This window comes from Vidua chalybeata, chromosome 7 (genome assembly GCF_026979565.1).
Source record: "Vidua chalybeata isolate OUT-0048 chromosome 7, bVidCha1 merged haplotype, whole genome shotgun sequence".
Classification (NCBI taxonomy): domain Eukaryota; kingdom Metazoa; phylum Chordata; class Aves; order Passeriformes; family Viduidae; genus Vidua; species Vidua chalybeata.
Window position 1 is genome coordinate 22,917,811 of NC_071536.1, and position 13,666 is coordinate 22,931,476.

At 39.3% G+C, this 13,666-nt stretch overlaps 2 protein-coding genes across 2 annotated transcripts in view; one reads left to right on the forward strand and one right to left on the reverse strand.

Annotated features, from left to right (window-relative positions):
• LY75 (lymphocyte antigen 75) overlaps positions 1 to 7,166 on the forward strand; it is a 44,026-nt gene extending 36,860 nt beyond the window's left edge. Inside the window, exons 30-35 of the mRNA XM_053947857.1 lie at positions 227 to 447; positions 1,547 to 1,721; positions 2,226 to 2,393; positions 3,584 to 3,706; positions 4,158 to 4,325; positions 5,305 to 7,166. Coding sequence (XP_053803832.1) covers positions 227 to 447; positions 1,547 to 1,721; positions 2,226 to 2,393; positions 3,584 to 3,706; positions 4,158 to 4,325; positions 5,305 to 5,489 — 1,040 coding nt within the window. The 3' untranslated portion in view covers positions 5,490 to 7,166. The remainder of the gene's footprint in view (positions 1 to 226; positions 448 to 1,546; positions 1,722 to 2,225; positions 2,394 to 3,583; positions 3,707 to 4,157; positions 4,326 to 5,304) is intronic.
• Positions 7,167 to 11,173: 4,007 nt separating this feature from the next.
• The window catches only part of LOC128791075 (unconventional myosin-X-like), an 89,485-nt gene continuing 86,992 nt past the window's right edge, over positions 11,174 to 13,666 (reverse strand). Inside the window, exon 42 of the mRNA XM_053948440.1 lies at positions 11,174 to 13,472. Within this exon, the coding sequence (XP_053804415.1) occupies positions 13,359 to 13,472 (114 nt within the window). The 3' untranslated portion in view covers positions 11,174 to 13,358. The remainder of the gene's footprint in view (positions 13,473 to 13,666) is intronic.

The following is a 13,666-nucleotide window of genomic DNA, read 5'->3' on the forward strand; positions in this document are numbered from 1 at the left end:
TGCTGTAATACTCTGATCAGGAGAAATGTGTTTGCTGTGCTCATCCAGCAACTGCTGAGCTCAGTGTTCCAAGTAGCAAAAGTAAACTTAACTTGATAGAAGTGGCTTGTACTGAGCACTTTAATGCTTGAGTTACACTGAGATAGATGGATTTTAATGCTTTCTGTATTTTTCCTAGTAACATGAAAGAAATGCACACAACTTACCATCTTATTCTTTGAAATAGGACACCAACAGCACAAGCCTCCATTGCCCGACACTATTCCACATGGAAACAGAACTTACAGGATACTTCAGAAAAAATTAACGTGGTATGAGGCATTGAGATTGTGCCAACAAAATAACAGTGATTTAGCAAGTGTACACAGTGAATCAGAACAGTTATTTCTAGAAGATATTGTCAAACAGGATGGTTATCCTCTGTGGCTTGGGTTGTCAATTCATGATGTAAGTATATACTGTTGGGGACATAAGTAACAGATCTGTAAATAATGTTTTGGACAAGATTCCAAATATTTTCTGATGTTATTTCCAGTTCCTTAGAATCTCTTTTCCATCTAGTATCTTTTCAACCCTGTGTAACATGTTAATATTAATTTTTGGTGAATGTAGGCACACTAAGATATTTCTTCCTAATACAGTTCTTCCTGACAGTTTAAAATAATACAGTGTTCTCTCATCATTCCTTGCAGCACAAGGAAGCATGATTTGCAGTGCTAGCCCTACAGCTTCAGACTTTATGGCCCTCTGTAGAATCAGATTTCATTAGCAAATAGAAACAAGGTTGTGTGGAACCTGCGTAGGTGAGGTCAGGACTGGCTCTCCAGAGCAGTTCAGGAACAGGCTCTCAGTGAGTTAAGTGTCCATCCTCCCAGGAAGCACAATAGCAGGAGGCAGCTGCAGATCTACTTCCTCCTCTGTCCGCTTTACTGTGGAGCCAAAAGCCTGTGGCCCTGACCCTGCTCCCCTCACTAATTGCCATATCTGGTAGGAGTAGTTAGTTGGCAGGAATAGTCCTCTGCAGAGGTGTGTCATTTCTATGCATACCTGGGAATGGGTCCTGGGAATGGGTCCCTCGCAACTGACTCCTCATTGTCATGGGTTTCCAGGAATGTATCTGAAGTAGGAGGTAGCACTGCAAACCATCCCTGAGCTGCCCAGTTCTACTCACTGCAGCCATCTCAACAGTTTAGAAGTTTGCAACATATCCACTAATGTTCATAGCAGGGAAGGCAGATTGCTTAAATGAAACAGCAGGGTAGAACCAGGTAAAATGTTCCCCATAAACAGGATAAAACAGGCACATTGCAGGTTGTATGAAGAATGCTGTACTTTCTCAGTTCCCCGAAATAATAACAATTTCTATGTTAAGAAAATACAAACTATGTTGTACATTTATTAACTGTGAGTTTAGATGAAACCACTTGCTCTTTAATTTATCACTCTACAAGGGACAAATGTTGCTACGTGACTTAATTCACAATGGATGAGATTTAAAGCAAAGTCATGTGTGGTTTAGAAGTTGTGGGTTTTTTTCTTTTATTAGGGAAGTAAAGCTAATTTTGAATGGTCAGATGGAAGTGACTTTGACTACTACCCCTGGGAATTAGAAAACTCAAATACTACTGAGAACTGTGTTCTTTTGGATACTAAAGGATTTTGGAACCGTACAAAATGTACTAATGTTGCTGAAGGTGCCATTTGCTATAGCCCTCCAAACAGTAAGTATTATTTTTAAGGTTTTGTGTAGTTGTGTTTACATGTTGTATTTAGAAGTAGAAATTAAGGTTGAAATACTGCACGTGATTCCCTTTTTAAGAAGAGTTTTCTATAAGGAATGATAAAACACTTTTTAATACTTCAGGGAGATAAATTCTCGCCATTCCAGTGGTGAAAACCTAAATCAAATCCGGTTACTTCTTGATCACCTGTGATAGGAATATCAAATATATGTATCTTTTCTAAATCAAAGTACTTATCAAATGTATACCATAATTGTCAAAACCAACAAAAAAGCAATAAAAAAATTGTTCCCAACCCTTTGGGATTTGACTTATGCTCATTTTTAAATAAATTCATCCATGAGACAAGAAGGAATGAAAACTAATTGAATAGTGGTTGTTGGTAGGAGTAGTAGCCCTTGTTAATACTTATCATCCTGTTATTCCAGAGACTGTGCACAAACTGCTGCAGCAGAAATAACATCAATTTCTTTGTCTTTGCAGAGAGAAAATTAGAGCCAAAGCAAGCAAGCAGAGCCTCTGGATGCCCACAGAGCAGTGGCTCCCTGCAGTGGGAACAGTACAGGGATCACTGTTATGCTTTTGACATGGCATTCTACAATTTTTCTGTCTATAACGTGGAAGAGGCTAAGAGAATCTGCCGGAAGCTGAGTAGGTTTAGACTCTCTATCACATTACAACTTGTAATACAAGTATGCTATTTAAGAAGAAATAAAACCCAGCAACCTAAAATCTTACACTGGTTATACTTCAGTTTTGCCATTTTTAGGCTCCTTGAGTTTAGGAAATGCAATAGCAAGCTTTATCTTTGAACACCTGATGAAAATTCTTAATGAAATACTGCAACATGCTACAGATCGTTTGTCACACAGGTATCAGCAGATAAAATGCAGGTAGCCAGTTGAAGAAGATTCAGAGGTTTGGAGGAAAGCCATTTTATCTGCATGCAAAGTTAGTGCTGTTGGCAGGACTTTCTTATTATATTCCTGCCATAGCTGCTTGCTAATAGGGAGCTTGCTAACCTATCAAATGGTTCAAAGGGCATGTATGTTATAGATATTAAAGCATGTAAAAAAGTTAATGTTATGTCAAATTAAAGGATTTTCTCTCTTTGCTGAGCTACATGAGGAATTGTATTGCAGAGACAGTGTTAAGCAGTTTCATGGACGGAAGGTTTAATCGCCCTAACATAGAAGTTAGTGACTGATGTAACTTTCTTTTATGGAATTATCTTATGGTGTGATACTGGACTCACTATTTAGGATCTAAAAAACCCAGTCCTGGGTGCAGTTTTCTGTTGAGTCAAATTTGTTCTGGTAGTTGAAAGAGAAAGCATCTGGCTTATATTTATATATACTTGTAGAGGATGGGTACACTTTGAGCATGCCCTTTCCTCTCTCTTATTCCTTAATTATTGTACATAAGAACCTGAGGCACAGTGGGAGGATTGATTTAGAAATTAACTTGTTTCAGCAAAATGTTGAGTTTTTGTTCAACTATATTTTTGAAAGCCTGTTACTTGGACAAGACTAGTAATTCTTAACAGACATATCTCTTGATATCTTCCATGTATATAGTCTGCAGCTGCAGTAAGTTTACTCCCATTTTATTGTGTATAACATGCTAGAATAACAAGCCATCTGAAGTATCTCATAAAACATGCTGTATTTTAGGGGATAGGAGGTTCATGTCTTTATTCTGAAGGTTATTCTAAGCTAATTTTACAAGCCCAGATCAGCAAATCCTTTCCCATAGTAATTGTTCCTACAGAAAACTCAGTGTACCAGCACCATGAAAAATCACATAAGTTGCAATTCTGATTGGTTTTTTCTGTCCCTTAGACCCTTCGGCAACCCTTCTGACTATAGTGGATGCCGAAGAAAATGCATTTGTGAGCGCACACATAAAGGAGCATGATCTCATCACCAAGAATGTGTGGCTTGGCCTGGATCAGAGCTTTAAGGGTAAGAAGTAGCAACAATGAATGATCATAAATGTTTCATATTGTAAATATAAATGCATAAATCCTCAAATAAGAACAGTTCTGTAGTGTTGGTAGTCTACAGTAACTTCTACTTGAGGCTGGAATCTGTCATTTAACATTTTAAAGCATTTGGACTTCATTGTAGTTAAATCTCTTCCTGTTGCAGTTAGGGTAATCAGGAGTCCCAGAAATTAATTTTCCCCACCTCTGTTATTGCTGCCTAATGTTTGATGCAAGAGTATCAACTGTTAAAGGTCTAGAGAAGAGGGGTGGCTGAAAGTTGTGTTCATATTTACTGCTTTTAATATATGGGATGGCTAGTCAGCCCTTTTCTTTACATTGCTAAAAAGAAATCAATAGGTTGTGAATGACATTGTGTAGTATTACAGGATGTTTTGGTGATCTAGACTAAGTAATGTTTTTTTCAATAGGACAGTCCCTGAACTGGCTGGATGGCACATCAGTTAATTATGTCAACTGGGAGAATAAAACTGTAGAAGCCAATGAAAAATGCAGTGTTATCCTGTCCACAACTGGCATGTGGTCCAAAGTTGACTGTGCACGTAGTCGAAGCAGAGTGGTTTGTAAAGCTCCTTTAGGTATGGAAATGTTATTTTAGCAGAGACTTGATTTTGTAGAGACTGTTTTCAGGAATTTCTGGTTTATTGGATAAAGTCTGTGTTGAAATAATGGAAGTGCAATTCACAAAAGAACCCATCAAGTACCTCTGCCTAAGCACAAGTCTTCTGTTGTTATTTAGCCATAAAATTGCATTCAGAGATAAATTATCTAGGAAATTACTTCTCCTGGCTCTCACTATCCACTCAGTGGGTAAAGAAGAGAACTGAAATGTCCAGAAAATGCAGAGTAGTCGCTATTGCTTCTTACCACAGGGTATCTGTCATGTGTGAGTTTGTGTAAGTGGAATCAGAAAGAGTTCTGCTTGTAAACAGGTGCTGCAAATGGTGTTTGCAGTCTTGGGGAGGCTTCTGGAAGTGTCACCCCATAGCTTGAGAAAAAGACTCAGGCCTTTACTCCCTCATCCTTGGCTTTGTACAGGAAAGCAAGCAATTAACTGAGCATTAAACAAGTTCCTGAGAAACAGTGGAATCTTTCTGATTTTGTATATATTTTCACTGAAGTGGAAATGCAGGAATAGATGAAACTTTGTGCCACTAAGGAAGACCTCAACAAGATCTCTTCAGTCCAAAGGGAGTATAATTACCTTCCCTTCCAAGAGCCTAGGATCCATTAGATTTATGAAGTGTACAGACCTCTAAATGAGTGCAGCCTTTGCAAGTAGGTTTTTTTTTAACTCCAGAGGTCCCCTCCAACCTAAATATTAGTAAATTAACAACAGAATGATCAAAAATAAGCTAATGCATTCCTGCATGAATAAGCATCTAACTCCCCATGTGATGAAGTGAAGACTATTAAATAGGAAGCAGTTTGTCTTGACTTGAGCGTGCAGCATAACTGTGCAGTATTAACATGTAGCTATCTAAGCATCAACCCTATGACAAAATATATTTGCCAAAACTCTTAAATAGTAACTATTCATCTTTTGTTCTGTTTCAGGTTCTAACCATACTGGTGTGGCTGTAGCATTTGCTCTGCTTATTATCTTGGTTTTCATAGCTGGACTGGTATGGTACCTCTACAAAAAGAAGCGCCTTCACTGGAGTGCCTTCTCTTCTGTACGCTATCAAAGAGGGATGAATGATGATGAAACTGATGATATGTTCACAAAAGATAGCTATTGAAAAACTTTCTTCTGGAGCATGAACTTCACTGTGTGAAGCCATAAGAAATGAGCTACTTGATGTTTTATTGTTTACTTTTTTGAAAAGCAACAAGGTTATTAATGGGGGCTAAAATTAGTTTGTTTATATACAAGTGCAATTTTTATTCAATTTGATGATAATTCTTTATATTTGGCCTCAGCCTTTTAAGATGCAAGGTGTTTAGAGTTCCGTTGTATTTTTTAATTTATAGTATTATCTCTCTTTACTGGAATTTTTGATGGAACAAATTAATGCCAACAGTACTTCATGCAATATCACTTTAATGAATACACTTAAAATTAACTTCTCCCAATACTCTTATTTATACTAGAATTAAATGCCTAATTTTATAGTTACCAGCCTATAACTTTATAGGTGAAATATGTCATCTGTCCAAGAAAGAAGATAAAAGATATGTCTAAGAAAAGACTGAGAATATATGGTAAACAAACTTGTGTACATAAATGCTAAAAATACTTGAGTATTTTTCATAAAACTGAAACTTGATTTTTGTATGTGATGTGTCACTGTAGCCTTTCCTATGCACTCCAAAGAATGCTATAAAGGGAAAAAGGGAAGACAGAGTTGTATATATTAATTACTCAATTATTTGATCAATTATTGTTTTGAAAAAGTCTTTTGACTTTTTTGAATGCACAGTACAAAGAGCAGTGCATTTACTTTTATGAAGGAGGATATGCCAAAGACCAAATCCATTCTGCATGAGGTGGCATGAGGTGGTAAATAGGAATACATTGGCCTGGTGTGCTGAGAAGAGTACTACTGATTCTCTGAAGCAGCAGAGCAAGGCCACAGTGTTCAACTGCCTTCTTTTCCTGCAGTTTACTTATCTTGATGGCACTTTTCTTTGTTCCTGTTTGCACTATTTTGATAAGGAAGTGTTTATCATTTGTGTTGGGAAGTAGAGAACTCCTTGTAGATACACTTTGAGCTTGTTAAAAGAGCAGCCTGAAGGGGCACAGTTAGGGAGCCATTGTGGTAATTTGCTGATCAAAGTAAGCACTTTTGTTTGTTTTGGTACTTTTGGGCACAGTTGTGAACATTTGCTTTTCCTGAGGTAAAAATGAAACTACATTGTAGAAAATGTAGTTACGATGAAAATAATTCTCATTCTTTAACTTACCCTGGTATGAAAAGTGCTTGAAATGTTGCAAAGTCTGATTCCTGATTGTCTTCTGGTTTAGCTTACATGCCTGAGTGCTTTGCCAAATGACTTCTAACTTAATGGGCTAAATAAATATTGGTTACTGTCTTTTTCTAACTACGGTAATAAGTGGGGAAAAATATTTACAAGTTCCCATGTTTTGAGATTTAGTAGTTTTATAGATGTTTATACTCTGAGCATTTTTAGGTGTGAATCTGAAATGGAAAGTGGAAATTAGTAGCAAGATCCTGATTCAACACAAAAGGATACATACTTTTTATTTAAAATTGTATATTTTATTCTTCTAAATGATGTAAATAATTTTTTCAGGCCCCATTTCTCATGTTTGTTTCATCACACCTAAATTGTCTAATCACTGGTAATTCCTTTTTGGCCTTAGTGCAGGTGAATAATCTACTTCATTTGCAATATACAGGAAGATTATTTGGCAGTATTGTTATTGAAAGAATAAAGTTAAATAAAACACTGAACTGCTTACACTGGTTTTTATTTCCATGGAAGCAGTTATCAGAGCTAAGGTATGGGCCATTAATCACTGGGTAAAAAAGCACAGTGCAGGGGCTGTGATCAGAATTAAAGCCAGTAAGTGTGTGTTACCACAGTAAGAAAACTTTAAGAGGTAATACATAATCTTTGATGTATTTAAAAAGAATGCCAGTAACTTTCTTTTTGCAGTTGAAAACTTAGTTATACATAGCTTTTATCAAGCTGCTTCAGGCTTACACAGGGAACATTCCCCTGTGCCTTTTTGTTCTAATCAGGGTGTAGTTCATTAGCACCTCAAGGCCCAGATCAAGGCAGTGTATAAAGGCTCCCTCCACAATGCCTCTTAAAATATAGGCAAAGTTAAACTACTTCCAGGTAAGTAACACTTGCAATTAAAGCATAAGATGTATTCATTTTAAGTGATGTCTGAGCTCTGAATTCCAGACTCCCAAAATCTCTGACTGCTGGTCAAAGGGCAATGTTATTTTTAGCTTGCTGGGAGAAACATCCTATTGTGCAAGATGACTAACACGGTCCTCTGTTTCACAAACATTAATCTTAAAACTGAAGATGATGCACAGAGAAAAGGCAGCAGAGAAACGCTTTCCCAGGTCCCAGAGCAATGGAGTTGAGAAGGCATCCTAAAACTCCTTCATCCCAGAGCACAGGCTATCTGCCAGCTGTGGTAGCTTTAGGCAAAAAGTGTACAACTTCAGTTCCTCTTCCTGAATTTTGCCCAGGCCTTGGAAACTCTGGGTTATGGAAAGGTTAATCCACATTTACCTCTACACCAATCAGTATTTTGATTTTAAAAGTGTTTCTGCATCAGTAACTTAATGGACATAGAAATTAACAAGTCTTTATGCATGAGCACCCTTTGGGCTTGATGCTTTTGTTGTACTTCTCAGCATTTTTCCCTTAAACCAAATGTACCATCTGCTTGTTGCTTTGGACATATGCTATACATGTAAACATTTTTGAAAGGAGTAAGTAAATTTCATGGCCTGCTAGTGATTTTTTGATTTGGGTGTAACTGCAAATAAATGAAGACCAAACATCACAATTTTTGTTGCTACGAGTTGGAACTACTATTTGGGCCCTTCATGTATCTGCTGTTGCTGTGTGTATGGAGCACAGTGGGATATATAGCACCCAGGTTTCTAAAAGTTAGTCAAATTCATTCCGTTGTCAAGAAGTACATGAAGTTCTTATTGACCAAATTGAACAGACATTGCAGAGTTTTAAAGCAAGACCTATGAGCAATATTAAAGATCTGAGCTTAGGAAAAACAGATACCTTACTGGAGACTAAAATTCAGTTGTCACTCCTTTCCCATTTAGTTCTGGAGTTCTATGATGACAGTTGACAAAGTACTAGAGGGAATATTCTGTTAATAGCAAATTGACTTGTAAATGGTGCATAGTATAGATGCCCTATAAAATACTGTTATCTTGGGTATATTCTTTATGGTTAAACCACAGCAGTGGTATTTGCACACTGAAAATTCCTGCACATTCTTATCATAATATCTGTCAGTAACTAAGATTTTTTACAGATTTGTGGGAGTAGGGGAGGATACCAGACGAGGTTTTTATTGTGATGACACAGTACTGCAACACAGACAGTAAGTACTTACGGATTTCTCTTTACCAATGCAGAAGGGACTGTAAGTACAAACACTACAACAGTTCTTGTTTTACTACTTTTCATCATAAATAGAGTAATTTACTCCAAGGTTACTTTTTAAAAAGTGGATTCTGGCAATACAAAATAATTATTTCAAAATATGCTTCCTGAATTATGCTGGCCTCTTACGCATTTTCTGCTAGAACAAATGAGAACAGAGATCTTTTTCTGCATGCTGTGTCTTAGGACACTCATACAGATAGTAAGAGTACTGCTCCTGCTTTCTATAAAACTTCTCTTTCAAATGCCATGTGTCATGTTCCCTTTCAGGAGACTTTTCAGAGCAGATAATTGTACAAAACCATGGTGCTTACACCTTGTTAAAGCTAACAGGCCTTATATGCATATTTGAATTAAACTTACAAAGCAGTGGGTTGAGATGGTTTTCAAATATGTGTGATTGAATGTCATCACCATTAGCAACTGAACTTTCATTGAAATGTCCTTTTTTCATAAGCATAATCTGGGTATTTGAAGAGCTTGTGTTAAATGAGAGTGTGAATTATACATAGGTGTGGATAATAGGAAGTCACATTTGCCCACAGCTTGCATTGTGAGCTGCTTTGAGGAAAGACTGGGTTTCTGAAATTCCATCATGTGTTTTCTGCTGTGGACACCATTGTTCTTTGTACCTCTCCTCTCCCATACCTACTTTGCAGCACTGACCATTAAAGCCACCAGATGGAGAGCACGCCACCACAGACACAAGATCCATGCAGGCAGCCTTACACCACCACAAGCTGCCAGGAAAGGGGACCAGAAAGCGCCACTTCCTCTACAAGCAGCAGCCACAAGGCTGAAAGACTGCCAACAGCCCCACAGCACTGCCATGGGCTGCAGGGAAAGGACTGCAACAGCCACTGTGGACAGCTGGAACATCCTGTAGCAGCAGGACACCACAACCTTGGCACAGTGGGTCTGTCCCACTCCTCTGCAAGCAAGAAAGCTGAGAGCAGCTTTCTTGATCCTGGCCCAAGTATTTATGACAAAACGGGGCGTTTGCTGTGGACAACAGCCACTTCTCCCCTCTTCCAGCTGCAAGGAACTCCCCTCCACACTTTCTTCAACCAGGGTATCTCTTCCCATGCAGATTCAGTGCCTTTGTACCCTACATCAGGCAGCTGCCTTGCCTTCAACCTCACACTGCAACAGGAGAAAGGAACAAGACAGGTAAGTTGCTCCTATTGATGTGTGTGCCTCATTAGTGGCCTTGCAAGAACTATGCCCAGTGTCTAACCCAATACAGAGCCAACTGAGTTTATCTTAGGCTTTCACTATGACAGTCACTCAGGATTTTTGTTTGCTTTCACAAGAAGAACATGTTTGTATTGGTAATCCTGAGCCCTCACAGCATTTTGGGGAAGGTCTGGGGGTCAGTGCCTGAGGGCTGTGAGGGGCCCCAGACGTGTCCCTGAGTGCAGTGTGGGAAGGAGGTGGAGCAGGGCTCTGCAACACCAGAGCTCTGTTCTGTAGCTGGCTGGGCTGCCCAAGCCAGCGCTGGGTAACAGACGTCTGGCAGGAAGCAGGAACCAAGCACCTGACTGCTTTGCTCTGGGTTGCATTCAGACCTAGGCAGGGCTGTGGAATCTGGGTGCCCCATGTGATGGATTCCTCCCAGCTGGGTGTCACAGCAGTGCTGGAGCAGCACTGAGCTGGCACTGGGGTCAGTGACTGTCCCTGGCAATCCGGCTACCGGCCTTCACCTTGGCACTGACCGGGAAATGTGGCCAAGGTGTATCCCAGCTGTGCATTAGGAATCTGGTCAAAAAAATTAGCCAAGAGCCTGGCAAATTTGCATCCTACTGATTAGGAGTTCATATTTTACAGAGGGGGCTGAAATTCTTGTGTGAGGTTTGCTTAAAGGCCCAAGGGGAGCTTGTTACTTTGAAGCAAGTAACAAGCAAATAAACAGGGTAATAGAAGACACAGCCTACATAGGGAGAGGCAGTGTGTTTTAAAACCAGGTACAAATAAATGTTTCAAGTTTACTGCCAATAATAACTAGACACATGACTTTGGGCCTTGGGAGATGATTTAATTCCTTGCCCTGCTGTCTCAGAACCAGCAGGACATCTCCCACTGATCAAAGGCATGACTCAGCCCCAGAGAGAAAAGCAGAAGCTGGAAACCTTCCCCACTGTAGCAGCAAAGTATTTTCTTTTGACCCCAAAACTTGCTTCTGGGAGGAAGGGCTGTTGTATCCTCATGCTGATGACGCCTGCTTTTCACGTACACATTCCGAGTGTTAAGCTCTGAGTAAACCCCTTAACATGGGCACACAATGCCTGTAAGTGAATAGAGCCTGTGCAATCCAATAATTTATTAAACTTTCATCTTGTAAAGCCAGTTACAAATTAAAAAAAGACAGCAGAAGGAATTCTATAATAGAAATGAGCAAAATTACAACAAATTGTAGTGGGAGTTATGTTTCAAGTGGGTTCAAGCTGCCTGCAGCAACCCAAGAGCCAGAACACAGAGCTAGTGCAGAGTTAGGACATGGATAATCAAGCTTAGTCTGATACATTAGAGATCCAGCCAGTGTATGCAGTGTATGCAAAGTGTTGCTTCTCAGGTGGCCTCTGCATTCCTGTTCTCTCCCATCTGTGACCTGGTCATCTGTTTATTACTTGTGACAAGGAATTAAATAATGCAAACAAGGTGTTTGTAGGCTCCATCAGTGACGCTATTTAAGGCAAAACTCCAGGTGAAGGGATGATGCACAGCAGGGGCCACCCTCTTTGGCTGATCATGTATCAAGTGCACGGTGTGTTTGCACACGCTGCAGTGTAGTGAAAATGAGAGAAGAGCAGGGGTTATGTACAGTATTTCTTCTTGTACTGTCACCCTCAAAACTAGTGCTCTGCAACATAGTATTAGTAATATTGGAACAATCTGATGATGAATTGGAATGGAACCTGTTGCATACTGACTCCTTCTTTTCTATGCAATTTCTGTTTCATAGGTAACAGGCCTTAGCTGATGCTACTTCAGAAATGGAGATAGCCAATTTTAAATGTGGAAGAAGGCCCACATTACATACAACTCTGCAGTTTCATGGGCCTTTGCATTCTGGGATCCCAAGGCTAGACAAGGGTCATGGAAAACGGCTCACCACTAGGTGTCTTGTTTGTTAACGCAACTAATTTATGATGGGACTGATATTGAATATTGTTTTAAACAAATCAACTTTCTGAAGTCAAGAGATATAAGATGACTGTCATCTTTCATGGAGAAGAAAAAATTCTGCTTCTTCCAATTGCAGGTAGCTATAAAAACCTCCAAGAAGCAGTTGTTTTGGCAAAATAGAATTGTTTTCAAATTCTGCCTAAGACTAAGGACCTAGAGGAGACTGGATGGGGATCCGTGGATTCATTGATGTGAGCAGTTCTTGTTAAAAGTTGGGGTGGATGAAGGATTTGGCATTTGCTTACTGCGGTAAAGAGGAAGTAAAAATCTTGCCTGTAACAATTTATCTAGGCACCTATTCACTCTGTAGGAAATAGTTCACTTAAAGCTAAATTCAGGGACCCCAGTCACCCTAAAATCCCCCCTAAAGAAAGAAGGATCTCAATGCAAGCAAGCTGCTCACCATAAATCTCCAACTTCCATCTAATACCTGGAGTTTGTGAAGGGCAGCTCTTCTGGAAATGCTACTAAAACCATCTCCCCTCCTGGGCTGTACAGGAGAACAGCAGTCATTATTTTTTACACAAGAGGCGCTGCTTGCAGTGTGACCTTAGGGCCTGTTTCAGTGGTGCTAGTCCCAGGGGTTTTCTCCTAGACTGAAGTATTTAGTATTTTAACTGAAAGTGCCACTTTTTACAGTCGTGTACCTGTGAATTTTTACTGGAAGGTAAACCTTGGGTGTTTTTATTTGTTTCTTTGTTTAATGCTCTCTCAAGTAGGGGTTGACCTCTCTCTTGGACTATTTGGCTTCAATTATATAAAGGCTTTTTCTTTTTAAGACCAGATCAGATTGTTAGTATATCCTGAAAAAAAAAAAAAAACAAAAAACCAAACCCACAGTGATTTATATTTTTAGATTTGTTTGCAAAATAAATAAATATTCTTTCAGCAGACCATGTTGTGATCACATGATCCCAGATGTCTGCATGTTCAAAATTCTTAAGGAAGCTTAAGTCTGTCTCTCGTCCTGCAGAAATGATCCTTGTAAATTTTTCTGCCAGTAAGACAGGTGATAGTGAAAGCAGCACAGAGGACACGGAGCAGGAGGATGCTTCTGCCTTTGCTTCTTTAAGGTACACTGTTCATCAAACAAGCAAGGGGAAAACAAGTTTTGGGTGATTAGTATTTCACAACAGTTGTAACTGTTTAATGTCTTTGGGCAGAGGTGCAAATCCTATGGTACTGTAGATGTCACTTCAGGTTTTAAATACAGTAGTCAGTTGAATTCTTAAAAAACATCTTTGCTACACTTGTGCTGGCAAGTTGCAAATACCAATGACTAAACTAGTGCCAGTTCATCCGTATCACCTAGTCCAGATGCTTGCATGACTGTCCACACTGGTGGCTGATTTGACACTGCAGCGTTTCTTCACGATCATGTTGATGTATGCTTTCATGATCTTTATTATCTCGCCCACCTGGGGAGAGAACACAGCAACACAGCATAAGCACTTTGAAAACCTAAGCACGCTGAGGCATACAGGACATTTTGCTGAAAGAGATTCCCCTTCTCCAAAGTCATGACACAATCAATTTTGCATGTTAATACTAAATGTGAACATGACAGTAAGAAGAGAAAGGCTTGACAAGTTTGTGTGCTGCTGTAGCAATA